This window comes from Neopsephotus bourkii, unplaced genomic scaffold, assembly GCF_033783945.1.
Source record: "Neopsephotus bourkii isolate Nb327-2 ecotype Australia unplaced genomic scaffold, CSIRO-AGI_Nbou_v1 NB_1634, whole genome shotgun sequence".
NCBI classification, from domain to species: domain Eukaryota; kingdom Metazoa; phylum Chordata; class Aves; order Psittaciformes; family Psittacidae; genus Neopsephotus; species Neopsephotus bourkii.
In genome coordinates this window covers 10,388,101-10,411,431 of record NW_026902109.1, presented here as the reverse complement: position 1 = coordinate 10,411,431, position 23,331 = coordinate 10,388,101, and the positions used below count along the sequence as shown (strand labels likewise).

Genomic DNA, 23,331 nt, shown 5'->3' with positions numbered 1-23,331 from the left:
TGAAAATGTAAGGAAAAGTGCAACGGGAGTTGGAGAATTTCTAGATTTGTCTTCAGGACCATAGTAGAAGTCTGTCCAGAAAGGACAGGAGACAGGAGTACCCTGTAAACCTAAATGAATACACTCAGCATCCTATAATAATGCTCTCTTTTTATTACACTGCGTTCTAGGAGTTTGGTCCTTCAACAAGACAGAAGGTGGAGAGAAAGTGTGCAAAGGACATTGTTCCTTATCCATAAACACACTGATGGGAAGGTAGAAGTGCCTGGGTGTGCAAGATGAATGTACTTTTTGTGTAAAACCTGTTACACCAGAATGAAACTATGGTGACAAGATACTTCAAACCTCTTAGATGCTACAGCAGCCACAACCACTATCCTTGGCTGTAGAACTGTGCCACAGGGATTTCCAGAAACATTGAGCACGTATGAGATTTTGTTTCTGAGAAATCACCTACCTCTGTCCTTTCTGGTCTACCTCAGCTCCAGTGTCAAGCTTTCTTCCCCCTTTAACGTGTCCAGCACATAACATGTCAAGTGCAATCAACAGCTCACTTATTTAGGTCTAGTAGGGAGGGAATAATTAAATGGCTTTGCTCACCTGAAGTAACTTATTCTACACTCCTGTTCATATGGACACACAGATATGCTTTCTCCTGCTTGGTAATCTTTTATATGTAATCTTTTATATTTTCATTAAGTGATGTAACTATAAAAAGAGTGCAGAGTTTTTCTTAGGTTAAAACATCTAGAATTTGCTGCTTGTATTGCCTGCCAATATGTGACATTTCAAAGGGTAAAAAGTCTTCATGTATCCGGTGTATGTACTAGTAATGATGGAAAAGAACAAATTAATTCCCATTCCATGCTAGGAATGGGAATAAATAAATAAATAAAGCCATGCACAGGTGTAAACATCAGTCATGATGATATTTGGTTTCACAGATCTCTCTGTTCAAGGATTTCAATGATAAATATGGTAATTAAAATGTCTGTGGACTGTAACCCATTTAGAATACATAAGTAGAGCTATTTGCATTATCTGTCTCCACTGGTAATGTATTCCTCTTCACCTTTAGGTAGGAAGGTTAAAGAAGTCAGTCGCTCAAAACTATCCAAACTCAACAAAAAGGTGCCTAAAGGTAATAAGATTTACAGTTTCATTGCATTAATTAGGTAATCATTATAGATAAATCACAGTATGTAGAGGTTTTTCTATTTGAAAACTTTGCAGAATTTTCCGTGAAGGTATTATCTTCATTGCACTACTGAAATTTTTCTCTTTTCTCAAATAACTTGCTGAATGCTTGGATCAGGAAGAAATAGGAGAAGAGAATCTGTTTAGTGCTCACAGTGTAAAACAATCAAGAGAAATATGATCTAGTCTGATCAATGCATAAACTATTCATATCACTTCCTGCTTCCTAGAAGGTTTTATTCTTGTTTTGAGGGCAGGAAGAATAGTACCATAGCATAGTTCCTCATTAATAAGAATACTCTGCAAAAGTCAAGTTTTTTTCATGCCTTTGCCTTGCTGTGTTTTATCATTGACTATTTGTGGCTGCATCCATCTCCATGTTTTGAGAGATCAACCAAAATGTGATTCTGTAAATTCCTAAAAACTACAGCTTTTGAACCCACAGCTCTAGCAGGAACAAGAATTACCTGAGATGGAATTTGTCCCAAATATGCATGTCTAAAGACTGTGCAAGTAGAAATCCACTTGCATTGACGTACATGGTAGTTTTTTCAAGCCAAATATGTTCCCTGCTCAGAGAAAGTGGGAGGGGAAGACCACCCTGTGGTATTTTGAGACCATTTATTCTAAGGGGAAATAGAGAACAGCCACAGCCTTCAAAGTGAAGGTAAAGCACTTTGCTGCTTTTTAAAGTATCCACATTCTAGATGGGAGTTTTAAATGGTAGCTTTCCTTTCAGAAAACCAATCTTCACTGTTTGAGTTTTAGGGTTGTTTTTTTTTTTTTTTTTCTTCTTTTCTGAGTGGCTGGTGTCTCACTGTGAACTGGAGTTCCAATGTAAATACTTCCAGCTACAAGCTCAGTATTCCCTCCCTATGTACCTCTTTGTTTACTTAAAATGCCCTGTGTACCTTCACAAGGCTGAAACCAGCCTCCTTTGCCTGGCTCTGGAACAAGGTAATACCAGAACGAGTAAGGCAGCTCAGAGTTACCTTAGCTTCTTGCTCATGTGAGCAATCAGAGAACTAAATCTGAAATTAAATTTCCCATTCTAGTTAGAGCTACTTTTGATAGCAAAAAGCACATTTCCTGCAGAGTCAGTGTTTTCTAAAGTGGTGATTGGAATTTCTGCCATCAAATCAGTGCTTTCACTGTATAAATATGGCAGTTTTATCTCTTAGCGACCTTGTCCACTTTCATATATCCTATTATGGTCATCTGACACTGTCACTAGTCCAGAAAATCTCAGTTTACTTCTTTCTGTATGTCCATAGTATCCCTAGTTTCAGTAAGACCCCAGTAAAAAAGCCTAAACCATGAACAAGTTTAAGGTAAAATTATTAGGTATGCTCTTTAGGATAACAGCTTCTAAAGTCATTAAAATGGCTAGCTGACAACTTGCACTAAACTCTATAGATACAGAATTTGATTTAAAATAGTCTATTTCCTATTTACTTATTTACCTTCTTCTAATCTTTTCATCATAAAATGACTAATTTGGAACTACATGATCTTAAGGTCCTTTCCAACCTTAACTATTCTATTAGTCTATGATTCTATGACTAATTTGAAATTCCCAGCAAATTCATTCCAGCTGATAAAATACTTTAAATGCTTTATTCCTTTTTGCATTTAGATAAACGTAAGTGGAAATCCCTGTGCTTTTCTGTGTTTTCCCTTTAGCTGGTGTCTTTCCCTCCGGTCTCCCAGTGCTGAATCATGGGTTTTGTTTTATAGGCAATGTCTAATTGGTACCAGGGGCAGTGAACCCATTTCAGAGTTATGCCTGTGGGTGACCGGTTTATATCTGTTTGGGGTCTTATTTAATTGGTAGGTGAAGTAGCAATGGAGAACTTCAGCTATAAATGATCTACGGCAACAACAGTGAGTTCCCAGCCCATCTAAAAGGACTGTGGCATGCAATGCTGAATGCACAGATGTGGCTTTTGTCACTCTTGGCCTGAAAGGGATGCCATGTCTTACCTCATGAGGCCTATAACCTTTCCAAAGTACTGAGACTTCTTACAATGAGCATGGTTATTACTTTTCATTCTGAGGTATGTTCTGCTATCTGACAAAGTAGAACGTGTTTTAGGGTTTTTTTTATGCAACAGGCATGAAATCCTTCTGATAAAATGTGCTTCCAAAACCAACGTTCCTTTGAAACTGTTCCCTGTGGGTAAAATACAGTAATACTGCTCTCACAGAGCAAGGGAAAGTACTATGTTGAGAGGGAGAAAGAAGTACAAAGGAAGAGCTCCATGAAGCCCTGTAAATTCACCACAAGGATCCCTTACAAAAGGAATCTGAAATGTCTTTCTCTGTTGCAGACCTAGTAATACTTGATGATTTTTGCTTGTCCCCATTAGACTCTGTCCTTGTTCTCTGAGCACTTGGACATGCTTACAGTGACCATCTCCTGCCCCTAGCTGCAGTCAAACCTGATTTAGGTCAGGGATTGCTGTTTATTTGCTTTCACACAGGGTGACCCTGTCTGCTGCATGTGCCTTCTTGTCTCTGTTACAAACCTGCTTGTATGAAAATGCTTGATCTGAATCTGTTTCGACTCCTATTGGGAGGCAGGTGTAAAAGCTTAAGCGTAATGCAGCAACTGGAATTGTACAATGTTAGGTTTGTTTTGTGTTGTTATGAGAGTTCTGGGTGACTTGTGATTCTGTGGTGCTGTCTGTTCTAGAAGAATGCTACTTGCTTTATACAGTCCTTTTATGAGTGTTACTCTGCACCATTCTTTGTGCTGGGCATGTGCTTAGGGGAAGCTGCAAAGCCACTCAGAGGCTAACTCAGTGTGGCTGAAGGAGGCAGGTAACCATACTGGCTACTTTTAAGGCAAAACCACTGATTTTCTAGAACTTTGTTCTTTCATCGGAAACAATTACTGTCGCAGAAAGAGAATGTTTCAAGGAAATGTCAGCCTGTGGATTCTGTCCAGGAAAGATGGTGAATGTGGTGATAGTAAGGGGAAGATACTGTTGACTGTGGGATTCAAGCTCTGGAGAGACTGTAGCACTGCCCCTGTAACTATGAAGACCTTCATCTGACTGTAGAAACTTCCAGCAGCAGCAATCATGTTTTCAGTGATTGTGCACCCTTGGTACCGGGAGAAAAAGCTGCTGTGAATGATTGATCTCCAGGAACCTAATGACAAGGGAAATAAAAAGAAAACTACCATCACATCCGTTTTCATTATCCACCCTGATAATCTAAGCCTGCCCATATAAACACGTCTCAGGTTCAGGTATTATAAGTTTTGTGCCATGCTCCACACTCCCAATTAAACAACTCTTTCCATTTTCTCTCCTCTCCATCTTTGTTTTACAGATATGAATTTCAAAATGAGCCTGATGGAAATAAGGAAATACTGCAAGAATTGTCCTCAGAAAGCCCTTAAAAAAGTTCCTGGACCCCTTCCACAGTTAAAATGAGCAGAGTGAGAACAGGATGAAAAACAGCTGCCTGCTGGCACATCTCACAGAGCTTTACTTGGTGGAGGGCCCTGCTTGCACAGACAGGACATGAGTGTATCTTATTATTTTCATTTGGGAAAGGCTTCACTACTGTTTATTCATTCATTCAGGCTCCATCATCTTGATAACATTAGCCTGGCAGCTAAAGAGTCAGGAAAAGCTGTCTAGCTGCCACCAGATTTCATGTCACTTATATATTCCTCTGCACCAAGCAGGGATTTAGGTCCTCAGGTGAGAGGATAAGGAGACCCTGGTTGAAGACCTTGCTGAATCAGTATATTTAGTGTTTATGGATCGCCTGACAGGTGGTAAAGGACTGATATTATTGTTTCTAGTTATTGGTATATACGCATATTTAACCTTTTCTATGAATGATTTATTTTGTGTTGACAAAACTATCGTGTTTGTAGCTAGGCACATGATGATTTTTCCTGCAGCTTTTGCTCTCAGTGCTTGAAATCCACTTGAAATTACATTTCTAGTGAATGAGATAGAGTTCATCATTTAGAAACAGCTGAGAAACTAGATAAGCAGATAGCTAAAATAGTGGTAAAAGACCAGATTTGTGTACAGTGGTAAGCCTTTGAGTATCTTCTCTGAGGGTTTAAATCTGACTTTAAATGCAAAGAGGCCCGTTTAAGTTCCTAGAAGAATGTCATCAGGTGGTTATTAAACAGCATACTGAAAAGTGTTAAAGCTAATCAGATTAAATATCTTCCGCCTGAAGCCAGAAGGCATCTGCTCTTTCAAGACACCTGAGTTGTGTGATCACCCAATAAACAAAAATTGCTGGAGCATGAAATTAATGCAAAGAATAATACCAAAGGGCTGAACAACAGAGAAACTGGAGCACGCTCTGCTGACATCATTAGCAGTGATTGGTGTCTTCACTCACATATCTTTTGTCCTTTCCTAATTGTCCTCTGCATATGCTATTTCTCTGCCTGGAGGTGAGTCCTTAAAACAGAATTATTTGGTGGATCGTAAATTCATTTTTTGTTCTAGTGAATATGAGGAGGAGTAGGAAGATTTCCTGCTCTTGGGGAAATTGCAGATTGGAAATAATAATTTTTCCCTCAGTACTCATAGTACCACTGCTTCTCTTAAAATAATTTTCAGTACAATAGGAATGGTCTCAGTGCCCTTCAGAACTGGGGGGAGTTGAATGGGGACAGTCAGAGGCCTGTTGTAGCCCACACAGGCAAATGCAATTCCCAAAGGTCACATTTATGGGCAGTTACATGAGGCCATGCCCTCACTGTCAATGTTTCTATTGTAACGAGCAATTGAACCTATTTCTGAGTCTCCTGTGTGCTTATTATTGTTTTATTTTCTTATTAGTTTTGAGATTAGATAGATCTGACTCTCAGCTTCCTATTTTTGAAGAGCTGACCATGCATAGCATTTTTATATCGAGGATGAAGGAGCTGCCAGTTCTCCTCACACGAACTTTGAGTCAGGAGGATGGCGAAGCAGTTATGTTTGATTGTTCTGTTGCTGATCACTGGGCCAACTTATTTTATTTCTATTTTGTCTTTTGTAGAAGGAATCCCTAGAATACAAATGACAAATACATGTGAAGAGAATTTTTGGTATTAAACGTTTGCAGCAGGTTTTTGCTCTGTAAGATATAACCATGTGCGTTTTCAGCTCTATATAAAGCATTGTGAACTAGTATTAAGTTTTCTTTTACATCTGAAAAAAATGCTGTGTGATTTTTCTCTTTGCCCCACACTTTCTAGTCCTCCTCAGGCAAAACGTTTTTTCTGATAGCAAAAACATAAGCATCAATGACCATTGAAAGAATACTATGGGTCTTCTGGAGGGATCCTGGGACACCACTTAATGGTCTTCAGTATTTTTACTCTCTGAGTTTCCCTAACTGCCCTCAACCTAAGGTTAAGGGCTATTCAAGTTAAAGATGCTGCTTGTGTGAGGTCCTTTGTTTCAGTCTTTGCTGAACAAAATAAAACAGATATTCTCAAATTATTTCAGCATAGATTGTGACTGCTGCCCAAACATGCTTTTTTGTTTCATCTAGAGGTATCGGGATGCTGTGTGTCAGCCCTTGAAGGTGATTCCTCAACAGAGTTTGACTTTTATGTACCAGGCTGTTTTCCCCATCTAGTAAAACACAGCTACCATCTGATGCTGGGTTCACTTACAGGCATCTGTTCTTCTTTTTGCTTTCCTTTCACTTCTACATATATTTGTTTGGTATTACCTGAGGAGTAACATATATTTGCTCTGTGGGTTTTCAAAGTGCAAAAGCTGTATGCAGAAATAAAGTAGTAAATTTAGCTTGTCCAAACTGACAAATGTTATGGGGTGTTTTGTTGTTGTTTTGTGGGTTTTTTTTTATATCTTGTGTTTTTGTGTGCATTTGGCTGTCAAACAAAAAAATTGCACAGTAGGAACAAAAGTTCCTTCAAGTTCCAGTAAAGGTGTTTTTTAAGTATCTCTATGCCTGTCAGAACAGATTAGATCCTGGTCTGACCTTGTGAACTAAATGAGCCAGGTAGCTCCTCACTTTTTTTAGAACTTAATACCATCAGAAAACCCCAAATCAGTCTGTCTTATTTGGCACTATGACTGTGAGTTGTCAGGAGCAATGGAGAAATGATCCCTGCTGTCAGAAAGTGTTGGTTGGTGCAGAGGCAGGTTCGGGGATCTCTCCTTTCAAAGTGGGTAATAAAAGAAATGAAATTATGTGGTTTTTGTACAGAATGTGATCCCAAAGGGTCTAATGGGTGCTCCTGCTATTGACCTTTCGGCCCTCTAGACTGTAGAAAACAACTGAGGCAAAGGCCTAGGTATAGTTGAAGAATTTAGGATTTTAGCTCTGGAGAAGTTCTGTTTATCCAAAGTATGGACTAATGGCAACTTCTTGGAATTGTGTTTGCTAAGGAAAACTAAAATTCTGCATGGACATTGTCATCTCAAAGGATAAACTCAGGTGAAACATAAGAGGGATAAATAGTTCCTCGTGTAGATATACATGATATATAAGATATATAAAATAGCTCTTGCCAAAACTGAGTGGAAGACTCCTGGTGACTTCAGTATTCATTGGATCAAGTCTGGAGATCTGTTGCCTGATTCTATTTAGTCTGATATTGTTGCTGCACACACACAGCATTCTGGTGAATGCAGATCAGATGCGTATACCCTTTTACTAAAGTATTTTCTGGGAAGAATTTGGCCAAAGCTTAGCACTGGCTTTCTCCTCTTGTAGGTGGAAGGTGAGGAGAAAACCCACTTACACATCAATCTTCTTTTTGCCTCAGATCAAGCAGTTCTTATTAGACGTGAGCAGTTGTCTTCATCGCAGCTAATTTCTCTGCAGGATTGATTGAGTATTCTTTTAATTGCTGGTGGGAAGCAAGAGAGCTCCCGAGTCCTACATGAAATTGCATGAACAAAGATATTGATTCCAACCCATTTATGTCTGTGATTCCCAGTAGCCCTTCAGTATTATAAGACTTAGGGCAGCCATTGGATAATCTATGTTGGTTTTGAACACTAAAAAGTCTTGTCATGCTTTGTCTTTTAAGCCCAGAAGAGGGATATTGGCACAGAAAGCGTTCCCAAAAATTGTTTTGGTTTTCAATATTTCAGTGGTGGTGATATCTGCCAGAAAAGTTCAGTGTCTGGACTTGGATTTGTTCAAGTTGTCATTCAACCTTTGTGCCAACATTTGTTAGTGTGTTTCAGATGCACTGACTGTGAGTATCTTCAGATGTAGGGGATTGAATTCCACATTTTCAGGCTGATGCTCTGCAAGGGAGTGGCTAAGGCCAGAGATTTGCTGTAGGATAAGCACCTTATATTCACAATGCCATCTGGTCAGCCTCTTTCAGAGGCTTTCAGCATTATCAGAGAAATCAGGTCACTAAGTGCCTGTGAGAGATCCTAAACTGAACATGACTTGTCTGTCTCCTTTAGCCTGACGTTATTGCAAAAATCTCTGTAGTCACAAGAAGCTGTCATTCCATGCCCAGTTTCTGTCAGAAACTCAGACTGTGTCCAGAATGATGCATAATGATCCAGTTCAAGAGCTGATTAGTCCCAGCTGGCAGTACAGCACAGATACTCACAGGTGATGATTTAAACCTTATATAGGAGGCATTCAAAAGTTCAGTGCACACACAAATGCCCGTTCAGTGGATGGTTGTGATTAACTGCCCACTAGGCACTTGTACAATCTCTTAACTATATTAACGTGCACATGCATTTCTGGTAAGTGTAGTGCAGTCAAAGCAACTTATAGATCCTGGCTAATAGGATCTCCAAGTCCAAAAGATAAACAGCAGTAGTGTTTCCCTCGTTTGACTGGCGAGATGGCACTTTAGCACTTAAGTCAGTGAAGAAAAGTGGTTTTCTGCTGGGTTCTGTGATTGTTTTTTGGTCATCAGCAATGATCCTAACCTCAGGCGGGGGAAAAGACGTTCTTGAGGCACTGTTCAGTTAGACTGTAGCCCATACAGTTTGCCTGGTCTATGAAAATCAAACCTCTTTATCCTGCTCTTAAAATCGGCTCCCAAAACTGAAGTGCACTGGAAAACGCTGTCTCTGCAAAGTGAGTTATAAAGACAAGACTTCCTGTTTGCACTGTTGCAGAGCCCTGTCACATAGTCAGTGCCAGCTGTGTGGTTTTACACACAGCTTTGGGCCTGCAAGACTGAAACCTGTTTCCATCCTGGAATTTTCCCCAAGAGGTCAGTATGCCTGGGAAGAAAGATGTTGTCCTACAAAGAGAAGTGTGAAGAGAGCATTTACAAATGCTATCAGAAAAGATGGTTGAAAACAAGATTCTGAATGAGATAATGCAGCAAGTCCCTCTTTAAAGTGTTCTTTTCAACTCACTGGCTTTCCAGTTGTTAACTTTTCATTATTTGGGAAACAGTAAATGATGACAGTTGTCACTGGGCTCTTATCTTGAAGTTGTTTGAATGTACCAAGGTTAAACAATTCATCATTATCCTTTGACTTAGTTAAATATCTACCAGTATTGCTGCTTTCTTCTGCAAAAATCTTCAGGTAAGTGGCTGATGAAAAGAGAGATTAAAAAAAAAACTGAGCTGAAGTTATGTCTAGCAAAGCACTATGTGCATGGTTGGCCTTAACCTCATAAGCTCCACCTTCGATGATCTCTGAAAAGAACTCCCCTAGATTTCCATCAATTTAAGTCAAGACTCAAGAGATTTTAAAACAGATCCTTAAGTCTGAGAAGAGAAGCCAATCTTCTCTTTGTGATGTTATTATAAATGTGCTTTGCAACTTTTCCTGTGTATTGAAAAAAAAATCTCTCTGCTTCCTTCCCCAACTTTTTTTTTCCACGCTTTCTTCTGTTCCTACGCATGTTTTTACAGTTTTTGATGCCAAGCCTTCCTTACTGGCTGTTCTCACTGACTAGAAAAGTCATCTTTTGTCTCAAGCATGATGGTCCCCCACCCATTCTTTGTCAGATCTATGTGAGATCTTATCTCAAAGATATTATTCTGCTGTCTAAATTTCCTCAAGTTATTCTCCTTGTGCTGAACTACTTTGACTCCATTATTTCTAGCGGATTTCTAGTGGATGCTAGTGGATTTCTAGCAAGGGTTCATCTAATGGTATTCATGCCATTCCTGTACTGAACAGCTGAGTTTGGGTATACATGGCAGTGAAAGGAGCATATCTATTTTTCATACATCCCCTGGTTCAACAGATCATATTAATGCCATGTAAGCAGGGTATCTTTACGGTGATGCCCATGGTATGCATGCCAGCCAGAAGATTTATGGGAAGAACACAGGCATTTCTTTGCTCTGCCTTGACAAGTCTTGTTATTTTTATCAGACACACCAAGTAAACTGTAAAACCTTAATTCATTTGTTATTCACACTCCACCTCTGAGTTATATGTACAACTTTTACAGGCAAAACAATGAACAGTACTAGTTCTTCCATAAATAACTTAGACTGTCTGTTGATAAATGTCATACTTCAGATCTGTGTCATGCTCTGAGGCACCACATCCATCAGCGATCACGCTGCTGGAGTGAATGTAGGCCACCTAAATATACCTGGATATTCTAGGGACTATTTGTTCTTTCTCTGTCCCTGTCAAAACAAAATGAGGAGAGTGATATGTATCTTCCAAAGAGGCAAGGTTACTGAATGGTAAACAGATTTTGCAGAGGCCTTTAAAAGCCTCTAAGCTAGTTAAATGGCATAGCAGGAACCTTAATTACCTAGCAGCTGTGGCAAATGTTCTCCTTTCCCCAGTTACCTACAGCACCTTTTTTGCAAACCCTATAAAATGCTCTTGGCAGACTACAACTAGGATGAGCTGTACCTGAGATGAAACAATGGGAGCGTTACTTCTTTTTTCTAGGTGCTCCTAAACCTTCTCTGCTGCCACCCAGAGTCAAGGACAATAACCATGATGAATCATGCAGGCAAGTGCCCCGAAGTGTTTGTTTTGCAGACTATAGTTTCTTTTCTGAGGGGACGACAGCACTGCCTCTTTACCTATATGGAAAAAAACCTCACTACAGTTTGGTGGGAAGCACTCTGACATCCGATTAAAAGTCACCGTGGAAATGCTAAAATTGCTAGATGCTTGGTGTCTGCTGTCTCTCTGTTTTCTTCCCACTGTCATTTCTTAATTCCTTTGGAGATAAGGACATCACAGCTGCGGTTCTCTCATGATAGTGTTGTACAAAGCTGTAGTATGGCATTAAATATATTGTGGTATGTGAAATAACAGGGCTGTCTGACCGCATAGGATAGTGTTATTCATTTTTTAAGACCACTTTGTCTAAAGGAGCCCTGGGTACATCCTGTTCATATACCATTATCTTACCGTGTTTGCTCTGCTACTTGTGTAACTTTTATTGGTTCCTGATGTGGTGCAGTGAGTCATTTCTCACAGTTTGTGCCAAGCAGAAACCCTATCAGAGGTCCAGTAAACTGGGGTCCACAGAGAATTAAAATTGTTTTTATTTAGATATATATGTGGCGTTTGGCCTTTAAAAATACTCCCCCAGCAAGAGAAGATTCTGGTCTGACTCCACTATATAAGACCATTTAAGAAGTTAGGGACAGGAAAACCTGACATTATTCTGTGCCCTATGAAATATTGACCATACATACCTCCACAGTTTGGTTTCTGTCTCTGCATGCTTAAATAATGAAGTATTTCCTCCTTCAAGGTTTGTCTTGTAACCTTACAATAACACTTCACTAGCAGTTACTGGAACAAGACTGCTGACTTCCTTCTAGCTTTTCATGGCAGTGGGAGTGAACACAAGTGAGTAGTTTTAGTGCAGCTAGACTGAGTTTTGGTTCATTTTCTTTAAAAAGCTCTCACCCTCAGATTTGGTCATGGTTTTAAAGTTCATTTTCACAGGTATGAGATTCTGTATGGATATAATTGTATACCTGCTCTTTTAGAGAGTCTTGCCATTCATTTGGAAGAGAAGCTTCTTGCTGTACTTACTGCTTTGTACGTCAAGTGTATAGGGGATACACATATGAGACAGCCCAGCTGTGGTTACAGCTGCGTTAAACTCAGGGTTGTTAGGGTGTCTGTCTTACCTGTGCTGTATGTTGCAAACACACCGTGCTCGCCTGTCTTTGCTTTCAAAGCTAAATAAGAAGTTTCCTATCACATTCAAATTTGCAAGAATAAGGAGAGTTTTAAGTCAGAAGCAGGCATAACATCTGAAAACTACATAGTCAATATAAAGCAAAGCAGGGCAGTGGAAAATAATTTAGTCTCTGTTATCTCTCTAATTTTATTTTCCTTTCTATTTTTAATTGTTAAATTGCAAATACATGTAACCATCTGAAAGTTGATTGAAATGCAACTCATGGAAACCTCACATTTATATGCTAAGCAGGCATTCTCCAGGTAGGCAGCTCTAATGTGATTGCCCTGAGGTGGAAGGGCCACCCACAATGTGGAAAGAGCCATTTATCTCTGTGCCAGCTCAGACTTTGCCCTCTCTGCTCAGACTGCCAATTCGGGTATCAGTGAGTGTCCGTGGGGATGACAGTGGCCAAATAGAGGCACCTGTTCATTGCCAGCTGTAAGCAGGCCTCCCGGGGAACCCTGAGCTCAGACTAGTGTTGCTCCAGGGGTGAGGGGCTGAGGTCTTGTTGTATTTTATGTGTTCTTTAATGCTGGCATCTGTTGCTAGCTCTAGTCTGGCCTACATTTTCTGTTTGGCATTGGGACTGGGCTCAAGAACAGCTGTCTTGGTGAGGCCCAGTATTCCCATATTCAGGGATGTAGAAATAGAAGAAGTGTAGCTCTCTGTACTGGTGGAAGCCCATTTTTTCTCAGCCATACTTGATTAAGGAAGGCTACCAGTCTCAGACTTAAACTGGGGTTTAGGGCTAAGAAAAGTAAATATGTTTGTGCCTGGGTTTTTCCAAGATCCTTGAAGGCTCAGAGCAATAAGAGGGAAGAAGCTGGTAGGGACTTGTGTGTGGTCAGTTTTTTGTCTGGCCCCTGTGCCTTGTAGGGATTTGGTTTTGTTTGGGGTATGGGTTTGTTTTGGGGGAATAGAAGACTTCAGTGGCTCAGGGTATCTCAGTGGGCTTAACAGTGCCTAAACCAGTAGCTGCACAAAGCTGTCCTGGCACCAGTACACACAAGCTGCAGTCAGAAGGGGTGAAGTCTGCAAAAGTATTCATTGCATTGTTGTAGCATCCTTCAACATTAAAACTTTTATTTTATAAAACTCAGGTTGTCCAGCAGTCTGTAGTAGGTCTTGCTAGTCGGTGACCCAAACCCAGAACTTTTTTCCTGAAAATATTGGATCTTTCCAGATATGTTTTCATACTGAATGCTATATATTACATTTCATAATAAATATCAATGTATTATATGTCATAGTAAACAGAACATCCTGGGAAAATAAATGGTTCAAGTGTGTATATTTCATTCATCTTTTATGGTTCTTGCTACTTGATATGCTGAAAATATATGAAACTAAAAGTTTCTTCTGCATAGACAGAGGGATCTTTCTATGGCTAAAACTCTTGGGACAGAATATACTGCTCTCCAGAAACCGCCTCCTTCAACTTTTTTTTCACAAAGAGAAAATATATCAAAGTCAGCCTGGATCCATGAACTGTATTAGCTTTGACGAAAGCGTATTTTCTGGGAGAAACAAAAGTACTGTCAGAGTATGACTGTGCTAAGTACGTATCTGTGCGTGCACAGACACATACTATCTAGGTTTTCAAACTCTAAGGGGATTAAGAGCTCAAATTCGTTGAAATTCAAAAGTGAGACATTTTGCTTCCTTGGAGATGCAGGCCCTAGAGATTTAGATTCCTGGGGGATGCAACCAGGGGAACAGACAGCCATTAACTTGAACAAAAACTATCACTTTTGCTAGGAAAATAGTATGTAGAAAAAAAGCTTTTTGTTAGTTCTGGACTGAGGAGGCAGGTGAAAGGACATCTGGATGCTATTTACGTTTCCTTTTGGGCATCATGCAGGTGCATTTCTGTGATTTTTATCAGTGGTTTAACGTTACTTTTGACAGTGGTGTCATGGTTAAATCTGTCACAGGGACTACATTGGTATCCATCTTCTGTATGTGTATCCCCTCCCACAGAGTTTTCAGCTTTAGATACCCATATCATGAATTTAAATGTACTAAAAATCCATTTGTTTTTCTTGGTTGCCTGCTGCAGGCTCCCCTGAGTTTTGCACTCGTGCATTGATTCGACACAGAGCCTTTACAAACACTGCTCTACCAGAATAGTCATATAGTCACATCTAAATTCTGATCTTTCAAGAGAGGGCTAGAAAAAGATGAAGATGACAAAGAGCCATCCCTTAGTTTAACTTTCTTGCTTCTGGCAGATGGTGATTTAGTGCCTTACTGGGCCAGGGTTTGCATCCGTATCGCATTTGCTAATCACCGATGAACCTAATCTTCAATAATTTGTCTAATCAAACAAATTGGAGCTTTTGCTCTGTACCATTCTCTGGCAAGTTCCACAATGGATGACGGATTTTGGCAATATTGTGTCCAAGAGTTTTGCCTTTTTGGGAGCCTTATGGTTGATTTGTTCTGCAGGCAGAGGTGTCTTACCAGCAGCACTGTAGGTCCAGGGAAATCTGAAGGTGCAGAAATGCTCTGTCCACAGCATGGGAGTATCACAGCACTGTGTCTGCAGCAAAGACTTCTCTCACACGGCCTCCTCCATCACTCATTCACCCTGCAGCTTCAGCAACTGGTGAGTAAGGTACACTATAAACATGCAGCAGGATCTAACTGGCAGCTCCCTCTGTAGGAAAAATAACAGAGAGACTGCCCAGGCCATCCCTCCCCTGTGCGCGTGAGGAAAGCTAGCCCAGGAGCACTGCCCACCTTTAGCAGGCAGGTGTTGAGAAGGAAGACTGTCTGCAGGGTCAGGTGTAGGAAACACTTGCCTCTCACAAAATCTTAGCAGATAATGATAAGACACATGGATAAATGAGGGAGCAAAATATCTCCACTGTTGCCCAGTCTGAAGCTGCTTCCTGGCTCTGTACTTGCTTTCCGTGTCTCCAGCCTGTTCTGGAGCTAGCAGTGGTTTGCCTGCCCACAGCCTAGCTGGCTGCTGCAGGACATGCAGCATTCCACCGAGTTACACGGGACCCATGCACTGATAATGGCCACGAGGTTCTGCTGTAGCAGGAATGCTCCCCACCCCTGAGAAGGCCCCGAGGGGCTGGCTGAGAGCAGCATCAGGTCGTCCTGTAGCAAGCTGCAGCAGCAGCAACTCTGTGGGAGACCTGAGTGTACCAGATGGGGTACCAGGGCTCTCCTTGCCAGCACCAGCGCCAACAGGCTCTGCCTGGAAGAAAGTGTAGCTTCTGTCATGTTTTAAAGTATCGCAATGGAGAGCTCTGTGATTAATTTCTTAGACATTTCTTTCAGGCAGGCTGTTAATTAAACCCCAGAAAACTCCATTAACACATCCTTACAGGGCAAGTGCTTTGCCTCACTCGGGTCAAGTTTAAACAGCTAAGCCACTACATAAACATCTCCTTGACTGGAAGCTAAGTAGTACCACTGATGAGGTTTCTTTTAAGCTGAAAGCTTTGTATGTGAACAACTTCCCAGGGTGACTGGGTTTTAACTCTATAATTATTGGATGATATATATTTTACAGTAGTGCAAACACCTTTTATGTGCAGAAATCAAAGCAAGCAATGAAAAAAAGCTACTTTATTAACTTGGTGGTTAAACACACTTTTTAGTATGTTGGTCAAAAATTGCCTGCTGAATGTAAAAGACACTTTCAGAAATTCATGCAGTTGAAGAATGAAATGATGAGGCCAGCTCTTGAAAACAGCATTTTGATTTCTCCATTTTTAGTATGCAATTTTGTGTACTTTTTGCTATCATAAATGTGATTATTTCCTTTAAATGAGGAACAATCACATTTATTGTTTGTTGCTAATGCTGGATTTTCTTCCTTTGTAGTTTCTTAACTACAAAAGCTAAACTACCAAAGCTAAAATAGAAAGGAAACTCTTTTAGTTCTCAAAAATAGAAGACTGGCTTAGAGAGTTAAAGACAGAGTAGAATGAAAATGGTTTTTTACTTTACCTTCTCTCTGACTTGTGCGCTTGGACAGCACAAATACAGTACTAAAAGCAGAACCTATGACAGTTCACTGGTTCCTCCAAATCTTGTCTCAGAAATGAGTCCCACAGCTCCCTGCAAAGTAATTGGTCTAATTAGGTAGTAGGAAGGAGCTTCTTTAAATTCCTCAGAAATTAAGACTTGTCATCCGCTTAACATCTTAGCATCTGTTACTGCCTCTTGCACATTTCTCCACTACATCAGTCTGAAGGACACTTTCCTGGACCTTTCAGAGAGAAAAAGAAAACAAAACAAAAACCCCATACCTTGAAACAGAGAAGAAATTGGCACTTTCTTCAGTGGGATGAAGCATGTAAGGCATTTCACCCCCTCCTTATTTCTCAGTTTGGTGCACGTTTGTCTCGGTGAGTACAATAATCAATTTGTTAAATAAAAATGCAGGAGGATACAAGCGTAACATTAAATCCTGTATTAATCCTTACTGATGTGGTAATGTTGTCGTGAAATATTTTCCTTGGCAACTGATCCCTGTGCAAATGTTACCCTCTGTGTTTGTAATTCAGGGTTTCATTTCAAAGGGGCTGTTTTGAAGCTCTAACAGTCAGTCAGTAGAATGGCAACTAATTTGTTGTTTCTTTTTTTTTTTGTTTTAACTTTGCTGTTGTCTGGCAGCAAGTAAGTAACTATTTAATTCTGGGTAATTGCTCTTGCCGTGGGCATAATTTTAAGACACTGTGTGGTTAGAATACTGGGTAAGGTACTGAGGCACTGGGAAAGTTTCAGATTTATATATGTGTAGAGTATGTGAGAGGTGTACCACCAGTGGAAGCTGAAAAGGTTAATTTTGCAATGAAGCTATCTGTGACTGAGATGTTTTAAAGAGACCCTGCTGCTTGTTTTGTTTCTATTGGTTTTGGTTTGGGTTTATTTTCCATATACTCTTCCTCTATTTGCTGCTGTGTGAATACCGGCACAGAGACAGTTAGATGTAATATTATTTAAAATACCTGTACAGATATAATTCTGAAAGTCCATTGCAGCAAATATGTAATTTACACACTCATAGTATTTCCCAAACAGCTCATGTTTACTGAAAGTCAGGTAACAAAGCCAAATAACTGCCACCTACGCAATGCTTTTATTTGGCTTCTGTTTTGTTTTAATTGCAGTTCAGGCAAATTATGCCCCCTATTTCTTTGATAATGGAGCCAGAAGCACAAATGGGAACATGGCACTTCTCAGCCTTTCGGAGGACACCCCTGTTGGTCAGTATTAAAATTAGTATGTTTAAATTGTGACACTGGACCTTCTTGCTCTTTTGATTAGCAACATGTATTTTGTTGTCGGTTGTTGTTATATACTGTGGTCTTATGTGCTTTTCTCTCAAGCTTTTAATTGGCCCAAATTTAAAATGACATATTTGAATTGTGGCTGTAATTTAAAACACAAATTTTAGCTCCCCTTTTCTTGGTCCACCAATTTTTTCACAGCATCAGAGCACAGATATTTCTGGGATCAGAAATAAATTAATGGGGGTGAGGGGCATCTGTAGATGCTTATGAGAAGAAAGCCTAGTTGTTAGTAATTTTATCAGCCTTGGTAAAAGCAAGCTGTACATTGAAAAGTAATAGAGGCATGATTTTCTTTGAACAGTTATCACATTTTTCACGTTTATGGTACAAATGTTATGGTAGAAAATGTTTCTACTCAGAGTGAAAATTGCTTTGTCCAAATAACTGATGTTTTTCAAAAGGGGTTGTTTTATTGAAAATTCAAAAATGGATACATTTTTCAGCTTTCAGCATTTTGAGGCAGGTCTATTTATGCTTCTTTTAACTGTAGTTGCATTAAGAAAAACTCAGTAGGAACAAAAAGGCTATTTATAATCAATATTTTTCATGGAGAAAGAATAATTTCTGAACATTAAAGAAAAATTTATGCAAAATCTATTACAGTGATGAACACCGCCTTTTCTTCAAACATTGTACTGAGGTTTGGTCTAGGATTTTCTCCTGTTTGTCTGTAGCTTTTACAGTCTAAATCAGAAGAGCGCTTAGCTATTGCAAACTGAGTACTATCTGTTACCTGCCTCATGCATAGAGGAAGGAGATGGCTGTGCAGAGGTTGCACCCAATCCCCTCCCAGTGCTTAGGCGGGGGGGGGATGGGGGTCTGAGAAGGATCCAGAGGGCACAGCCCCATCTGGAAGACCAACACTGCTGGCCTTGCCTTCCTAAACATGGCCAGGTTCTGCTCTGGGAAGCAGCTACCTGGTGTTTGCTCAAAGTCTTCATTTGTGGCCCAGTGGTGTCAGTGTCAGCCAAGATCCACACTGGGCATGCTAAAGGATGAGGATAGGGTGACTGGAAAGCAGTGACTTCTTCTTTGCCTGCTCAACCAGAGAAGAGGGGAAGGTGGGACATAGCATAGAGATGACGCACCTAGCCAAAGAACTTAAAAAGAGCTTGCTTATGATGCAGAAGGGATTTGCTCAAAGCTTGGTCAAGCTTAAGGTGGAAACCTCAGCTGAAGGCCAACAGTAATGTAGTGGCACTTGCAAAAGCCAGAAGCAGGTCAAGGAGCTGCAGTTTTTGCTGTGCTTCTGTCTGGATTCATGCAGAAACCACACTTGCTCATCCTTGGTGATCCAGACAGCTCTGCTGATTGTTGGAGTAAGATTAGCCAGTGGAATCACTCATCCACTGGTGTACATAAGGCTTGTAATGCCAGATAGCCACTGAATAGGACCCCACTCAGTTTGTTTGGGGTGGTGTTTGCCAACTCCACCACTCAAACCACATATAGTACAAGTTGCTTGTCATCAAACTCTCATCCCCTGGTGTGGTGCCAGACTTCAGACATTTACAGAGCATCAGCCTCTCCCTGCCACCGCTGGGAGCCTCCAGCCACCTGCATGAGGTTGGGGAGCTAAAGATGGCACAAAGCTGCAACACAGTCAGAAATGTCCTTCCTATCAAGAACACAGCACCACATGTACTCTCAGATGACAGCCCTCCATGCAGAAGCAAAGTGCAGTCATTTGCCAGCACTGAGACACAGTGCATCTGCTGTGGGGATCCAGGTAGAGGAAAACAGAGAGCATGCATGCTTCGACAGAAAAACAGGAGTGTGAGGGATCAGAGCCCGGGTTACTGTTCTTCTAACTAGCCCAAGGAAGGATTATGATAAATACATGGTGGCTTTTACATGTGCTTTTGTAACATTAGCAGCCAGATTAGGTACATAGGGGTCCCTGGAGAGTTTATAATTTGGTTGCAGCAGTGAAAAAGCTCAAGCTGCTCTGTCTTCAGTGCTGCTGTTACTCATGCCTGTTGGCTTCATCCAGAGTGTGTTTACATTGCCTGGCTTGAAATTCTAATTTACTATATAAATGTGCTTTAAAAGATGAGAGAAGAAGCTTCTGAGTTAAAGTTCCAAAGGTGCCACCAAAAGCATTTCTCTGAGGTGAAAGCCTAGAAAGTGTTGAGCTTAGGCTTTTCCAAAGGGCCTAGAGAAACTCTTGGGAAAGGGAGCTAAGACCTTACTTTTGAGAGCTGCAAATGTGGTAGCTTTGCCATGCATCTGCTAGTGCTTCTTTGGGATAATTCCCGGAAGACTTTGACTAAAAGCCTTAAGTATTGCAGGGTCCTCTCTCATGAAAGCATTTTGGGAAATTCCACTGGAATATGGCTGCTTGCGGCTTACTCAATGAAGATTGCTGTTGCTACCCCTCCCCCCCATGTTAGCACACTCACCCCTTGAAGATGCTTTGGCAGGGATTATTCAAGGGGAGGGCACAAACACTTCAGTGCTGCAGTGCTGAGTGTGTATTCAGCTTTATGCAGGGTGAAAGAACCAGTGTTCACATCAGACCACAGTCAGAGCTTTGTGCCAGCGCTCAGTGAGGGCTCACACACTGCCTGTGCTAAATGGCCCCAGTGATGGGTCTCACACCACAGAGGAGGCTGCTACTCTTCATCACTCTGCACCTATCTTCTCCAGAAGGAGGAGGAGATATCTGGTCCCCCATATCCATGTGCAGTTTCAAGCATCCACACTCCAGCAGTCATCTTTCAGTTTGAGGAGGATGATCAGTGGCAAAACAGGGGGATTAAAACTTACATATGTTTGATTCTGGCTTCACTCAGGTTTAGGTGCTGCAAATTAGGCAGGTTGCCATTAAGTCTTCACTGTGCTTACATAAAACATGGAGTTGTAGGCAAGATGCTTTTCTTGGCAGCAGCAATGCCACGGACAGCAGCTTTAATAAACGTAGAGGAATTTTACAGTCTTTGGCCTTGCTAAGATTACAAGCAGTTGGCAAAACGGTGTGTGCTAGTTATATTCCCAGGCATCTGGAGGCAAGGGACATGGAACATTTTGAGCACTGAAAGGAGATGATGGATTCTCTTTGTGACTATCGAAAGAGAAATTGCAGTGCTGAGGCTGCATGAATGCATCAAATTCAAGAAAATCACATTATCCTGCTTATATCATTCTTAACTTGACCTTCTTTTCCCTTATGCGATTTTGCTTACTTACAGATAGTTGTAATCTACCAAGTTACATACACTGTGACAGAAGCTATCGTAAAAAGAGCAAATACTATTTCTGTATGAAAGCTTTAAAGTGTCTGCTGATTCCCAGATCCCATTTATTGCTGCAGAGCATGAGACCCCTGAGGTAAGAAAGGCCAGAACAGCAGTCTTTTCCAGTGCCAGATTTAAGAAGAATGGGAAATGTTATGAACTAAAGTAGCAGTTGCAGTTTGTGTGGCTGTTTGGCAGGGTAGGTGGGAGATTAGCACTTTGCAAAGAGTTGCCTGTGTACATATAGAAAGTACATGTGCTTGTCCTAATCAAGGTCTTCAGGCACGTGTGGGATGCTATTTCGGGTTGTTTCTTTCATCTTACCTCATTAATCCCTGTAAGCCTTCGTAGTGAGGACAGAGTGGGACTGAGAAGAGCTGCAAAGCCAAGGGATTGAAGCATACTGAGAAGGCCTAAGTTCATTACTCTGTCAAAGCCCAGCCATCATCGATGCCCTAGAGATCTTTGCAATCTCATCCTTGTGGTTTTTCTTTCTTTTTTCCCCGAGTGCCAAGTGTGCACTGCCCACCATGAAAAGCCAGTTTCCAGTGGTAGTTCTTTGATCAAAGCTACAGCTGTCAGCTACCTACCAGTGCCTGAGCATTTCAGGTCCCTTCACCCTTCAAGCCTCCCTTGCTGTTCCTACTCACTCCTGGTCTCATTTCTTCCCATCATTCTTAGCTGACTGTGGAGAACCCTTTTGTCCCCTCTGGTACCCATCGTTTCTATCACCCTGATCCAGCTGAATCTCTCCATACTGGTGAGAATCCCTGCTAAAGTGTTTCCTAGTCCTTCCTTCAGCTCCCAGCAATCCCACCCTGGCACTCTGCCATCTCTCTGTATGTGGTTCTGTATTTCATCCTTCACAGACATAACAGCTGAACCCGTAAGGATTTTTTTCTACCCACCATTTCCAGCCCTCATTGCCACCAAGAGAATCTGAGGGAAAGAATTGTCACACTTTTTTTTTTTTATCCTCAAAAATGATAATTCCTTTCTGACTAGAAAGGACACAGACCTGGATGATCTATCCCAAGCTGTGCCTTGAAACCTAGAGACCCACCAACACATCACATTCAGATGGTTCCAGAAAGGCTAAAATTTTGAAGGTGCAAAAATATTCAGCTTTTTGCAGAAACTAAAGCCATCCTCCTAGGAAAACTAGAAGCTTCCAGAATAAAACTGTAAACCACAGCCTGCCTTCTGCACCACCGCAGCAGAGCTAACGCTGCACAAAATAGAGCAGCGCTGCAAAGCAGAGCGCTACACAGACATGCGCAGATGACTCAGGTGTTACAGCAGTCACTTTTGTATTTATTCTTCTAACAGAAACTGCAGATACACCTGAAAATTGCCCCCAGATGGTCTGTTCCCAGTTGGTTGCTGGGGGTGCCATGGGGACACATTGCTGTTCTGGTGGTTTGGGCCTCATGCTGAGCCATACTCTCTTGCAGCTGCAGGGCCTGTTTCGCAGCAGGCCCAAAAGCTGTGGCTTTTGGGGTGCTGATCCTGGCTGTGTCTCTGCTTTGCAGGCAGCACAGTGTGCTGGGGTGCAGGGAGGGAGCAGTACTCACCTGCCTGTGTGCAGGAAGCAGCGGTAGCTGGGAAAGGAGATGCTCTTGGTGTGTGGTCCATGTCCTCCGAGAACCTGAGCTCCCTGTTTCCTGGGGTGAGCCTGGAGTGTAAACTAGCTGTATGTAGGTTTTGTGTTAACTGTCCATCACCTTTCCTGGTGGGGAAATGGGTCTTTGGCTGAGACAGGTGCAGAGCAGGCACAGAAACCTAGCAAATACCATCTAGAAAGATGGTATTTGCTGTGACACTGGCAACAGAGGTGCCCTGTCCTGGGAGCACGGCTGTGGATGTCCCTCTCAGCATCTTGTTAACAGATGCAGCTGTAGTGGCAAAGGACAGCGGAGAACTTAGCATGAGTCCAAAATGTGCTTGGCTTGTTTGGCTTGGCAGGGAGGGGATCTGATTGCTGAGATGAGATGAGCAGAGATGAGAGCTTGTCTTCAGTGAGAGGACAAAACCAGCCCCAGAGAAAAACGGAACAAAACCAGCCTGGGTGTGAATAAATTTAAGTCAGAAATGAAGTAAAATGGAGCAATGGCATCATGGAACAGCCATTCATCTTCAGTGGCAGGAGCAAAGAGCAAATGATTTTTAATATGGAATAGGAAAACAGAGTGAAATCCTAGAATGGCTCCTGGGAAGCAGCTGTAGCAGGGAGCAGCATGCAGCAACCTGGAGCTTTTCTATCCTAGCCTGCAGTGCCATCCTTCAGGTACTCCCAGCTCTTCTGACCAGGGCCCTTACACAGCATTTGCTAACTCCTTGGGTAAAGATTCTCCAATTCCCTTATCTTTCTGACAGGGAGAGGCTGTTTACTTGGTCCTCACTGATAAGATTTTAGCTGTTTTTCTCGTTTATTTTCTTTTCAGCAAGTGGAGACA

The 23,331-nt window shown here is 41.4% G+C and overlaps 1 protein-coding gene and 1 long non-coding RNA gene across 9 annotated transcripts in view; both read left to right on the top strand.

The window, feature by feature from the left end:
* Positions 1–23,331, top strand: part of LOC133223239 (uncharacterized) — a 318,819-nt gene that overhangs the window by 1,257 nt on the left and 294,231 nt on the right. Inside the window, exons 2-3 of one of the 2 annotated variants that reach the window (XR_009728499.1) lie at positions 1,079–1,141; positions 4,537–6,221. This is a non-coding gene — a long non-coding RNA (uncharacterized LOC133223239). Of the gene's footprint in view, positions 1–1,078; positions 1,142–4,536; positions 6,283–23,331 lie in introns of those variants that run through there. The other variant, XR_009728498.1, reaches the window with a different exon arrangement.
* CDHR1 (cadherin related family member 1) overlaps positions 14,204–23,331 on the top strand; it is a 43,295-nt gene continuing 34,167 nt past the window's right edge. For 6 of the 7 annotated variants that reach the window (XM_061373765.1, XM_061373762.1, XM_061373763.1 and 3 more), the window contains exons 1-2: positions 16,270–16,691; positions 17,457–17,552. In XM_061373765.1, coding sequence (XP_061229749.1) covers positions 16,631–16,691; positions 17,457–17,552 — 157 coding nt within the window. In that variant the 5' untranslated portion in view covers positions 16,270–16,630. Of the gene's footprint in view, positions 14,939–16,269; positions 16,692–17,456; positions 17,553–23,331 lie in introns of those variants that run through there. The other variant, XM_061373761.1, reaches the window with a different exon arrangement.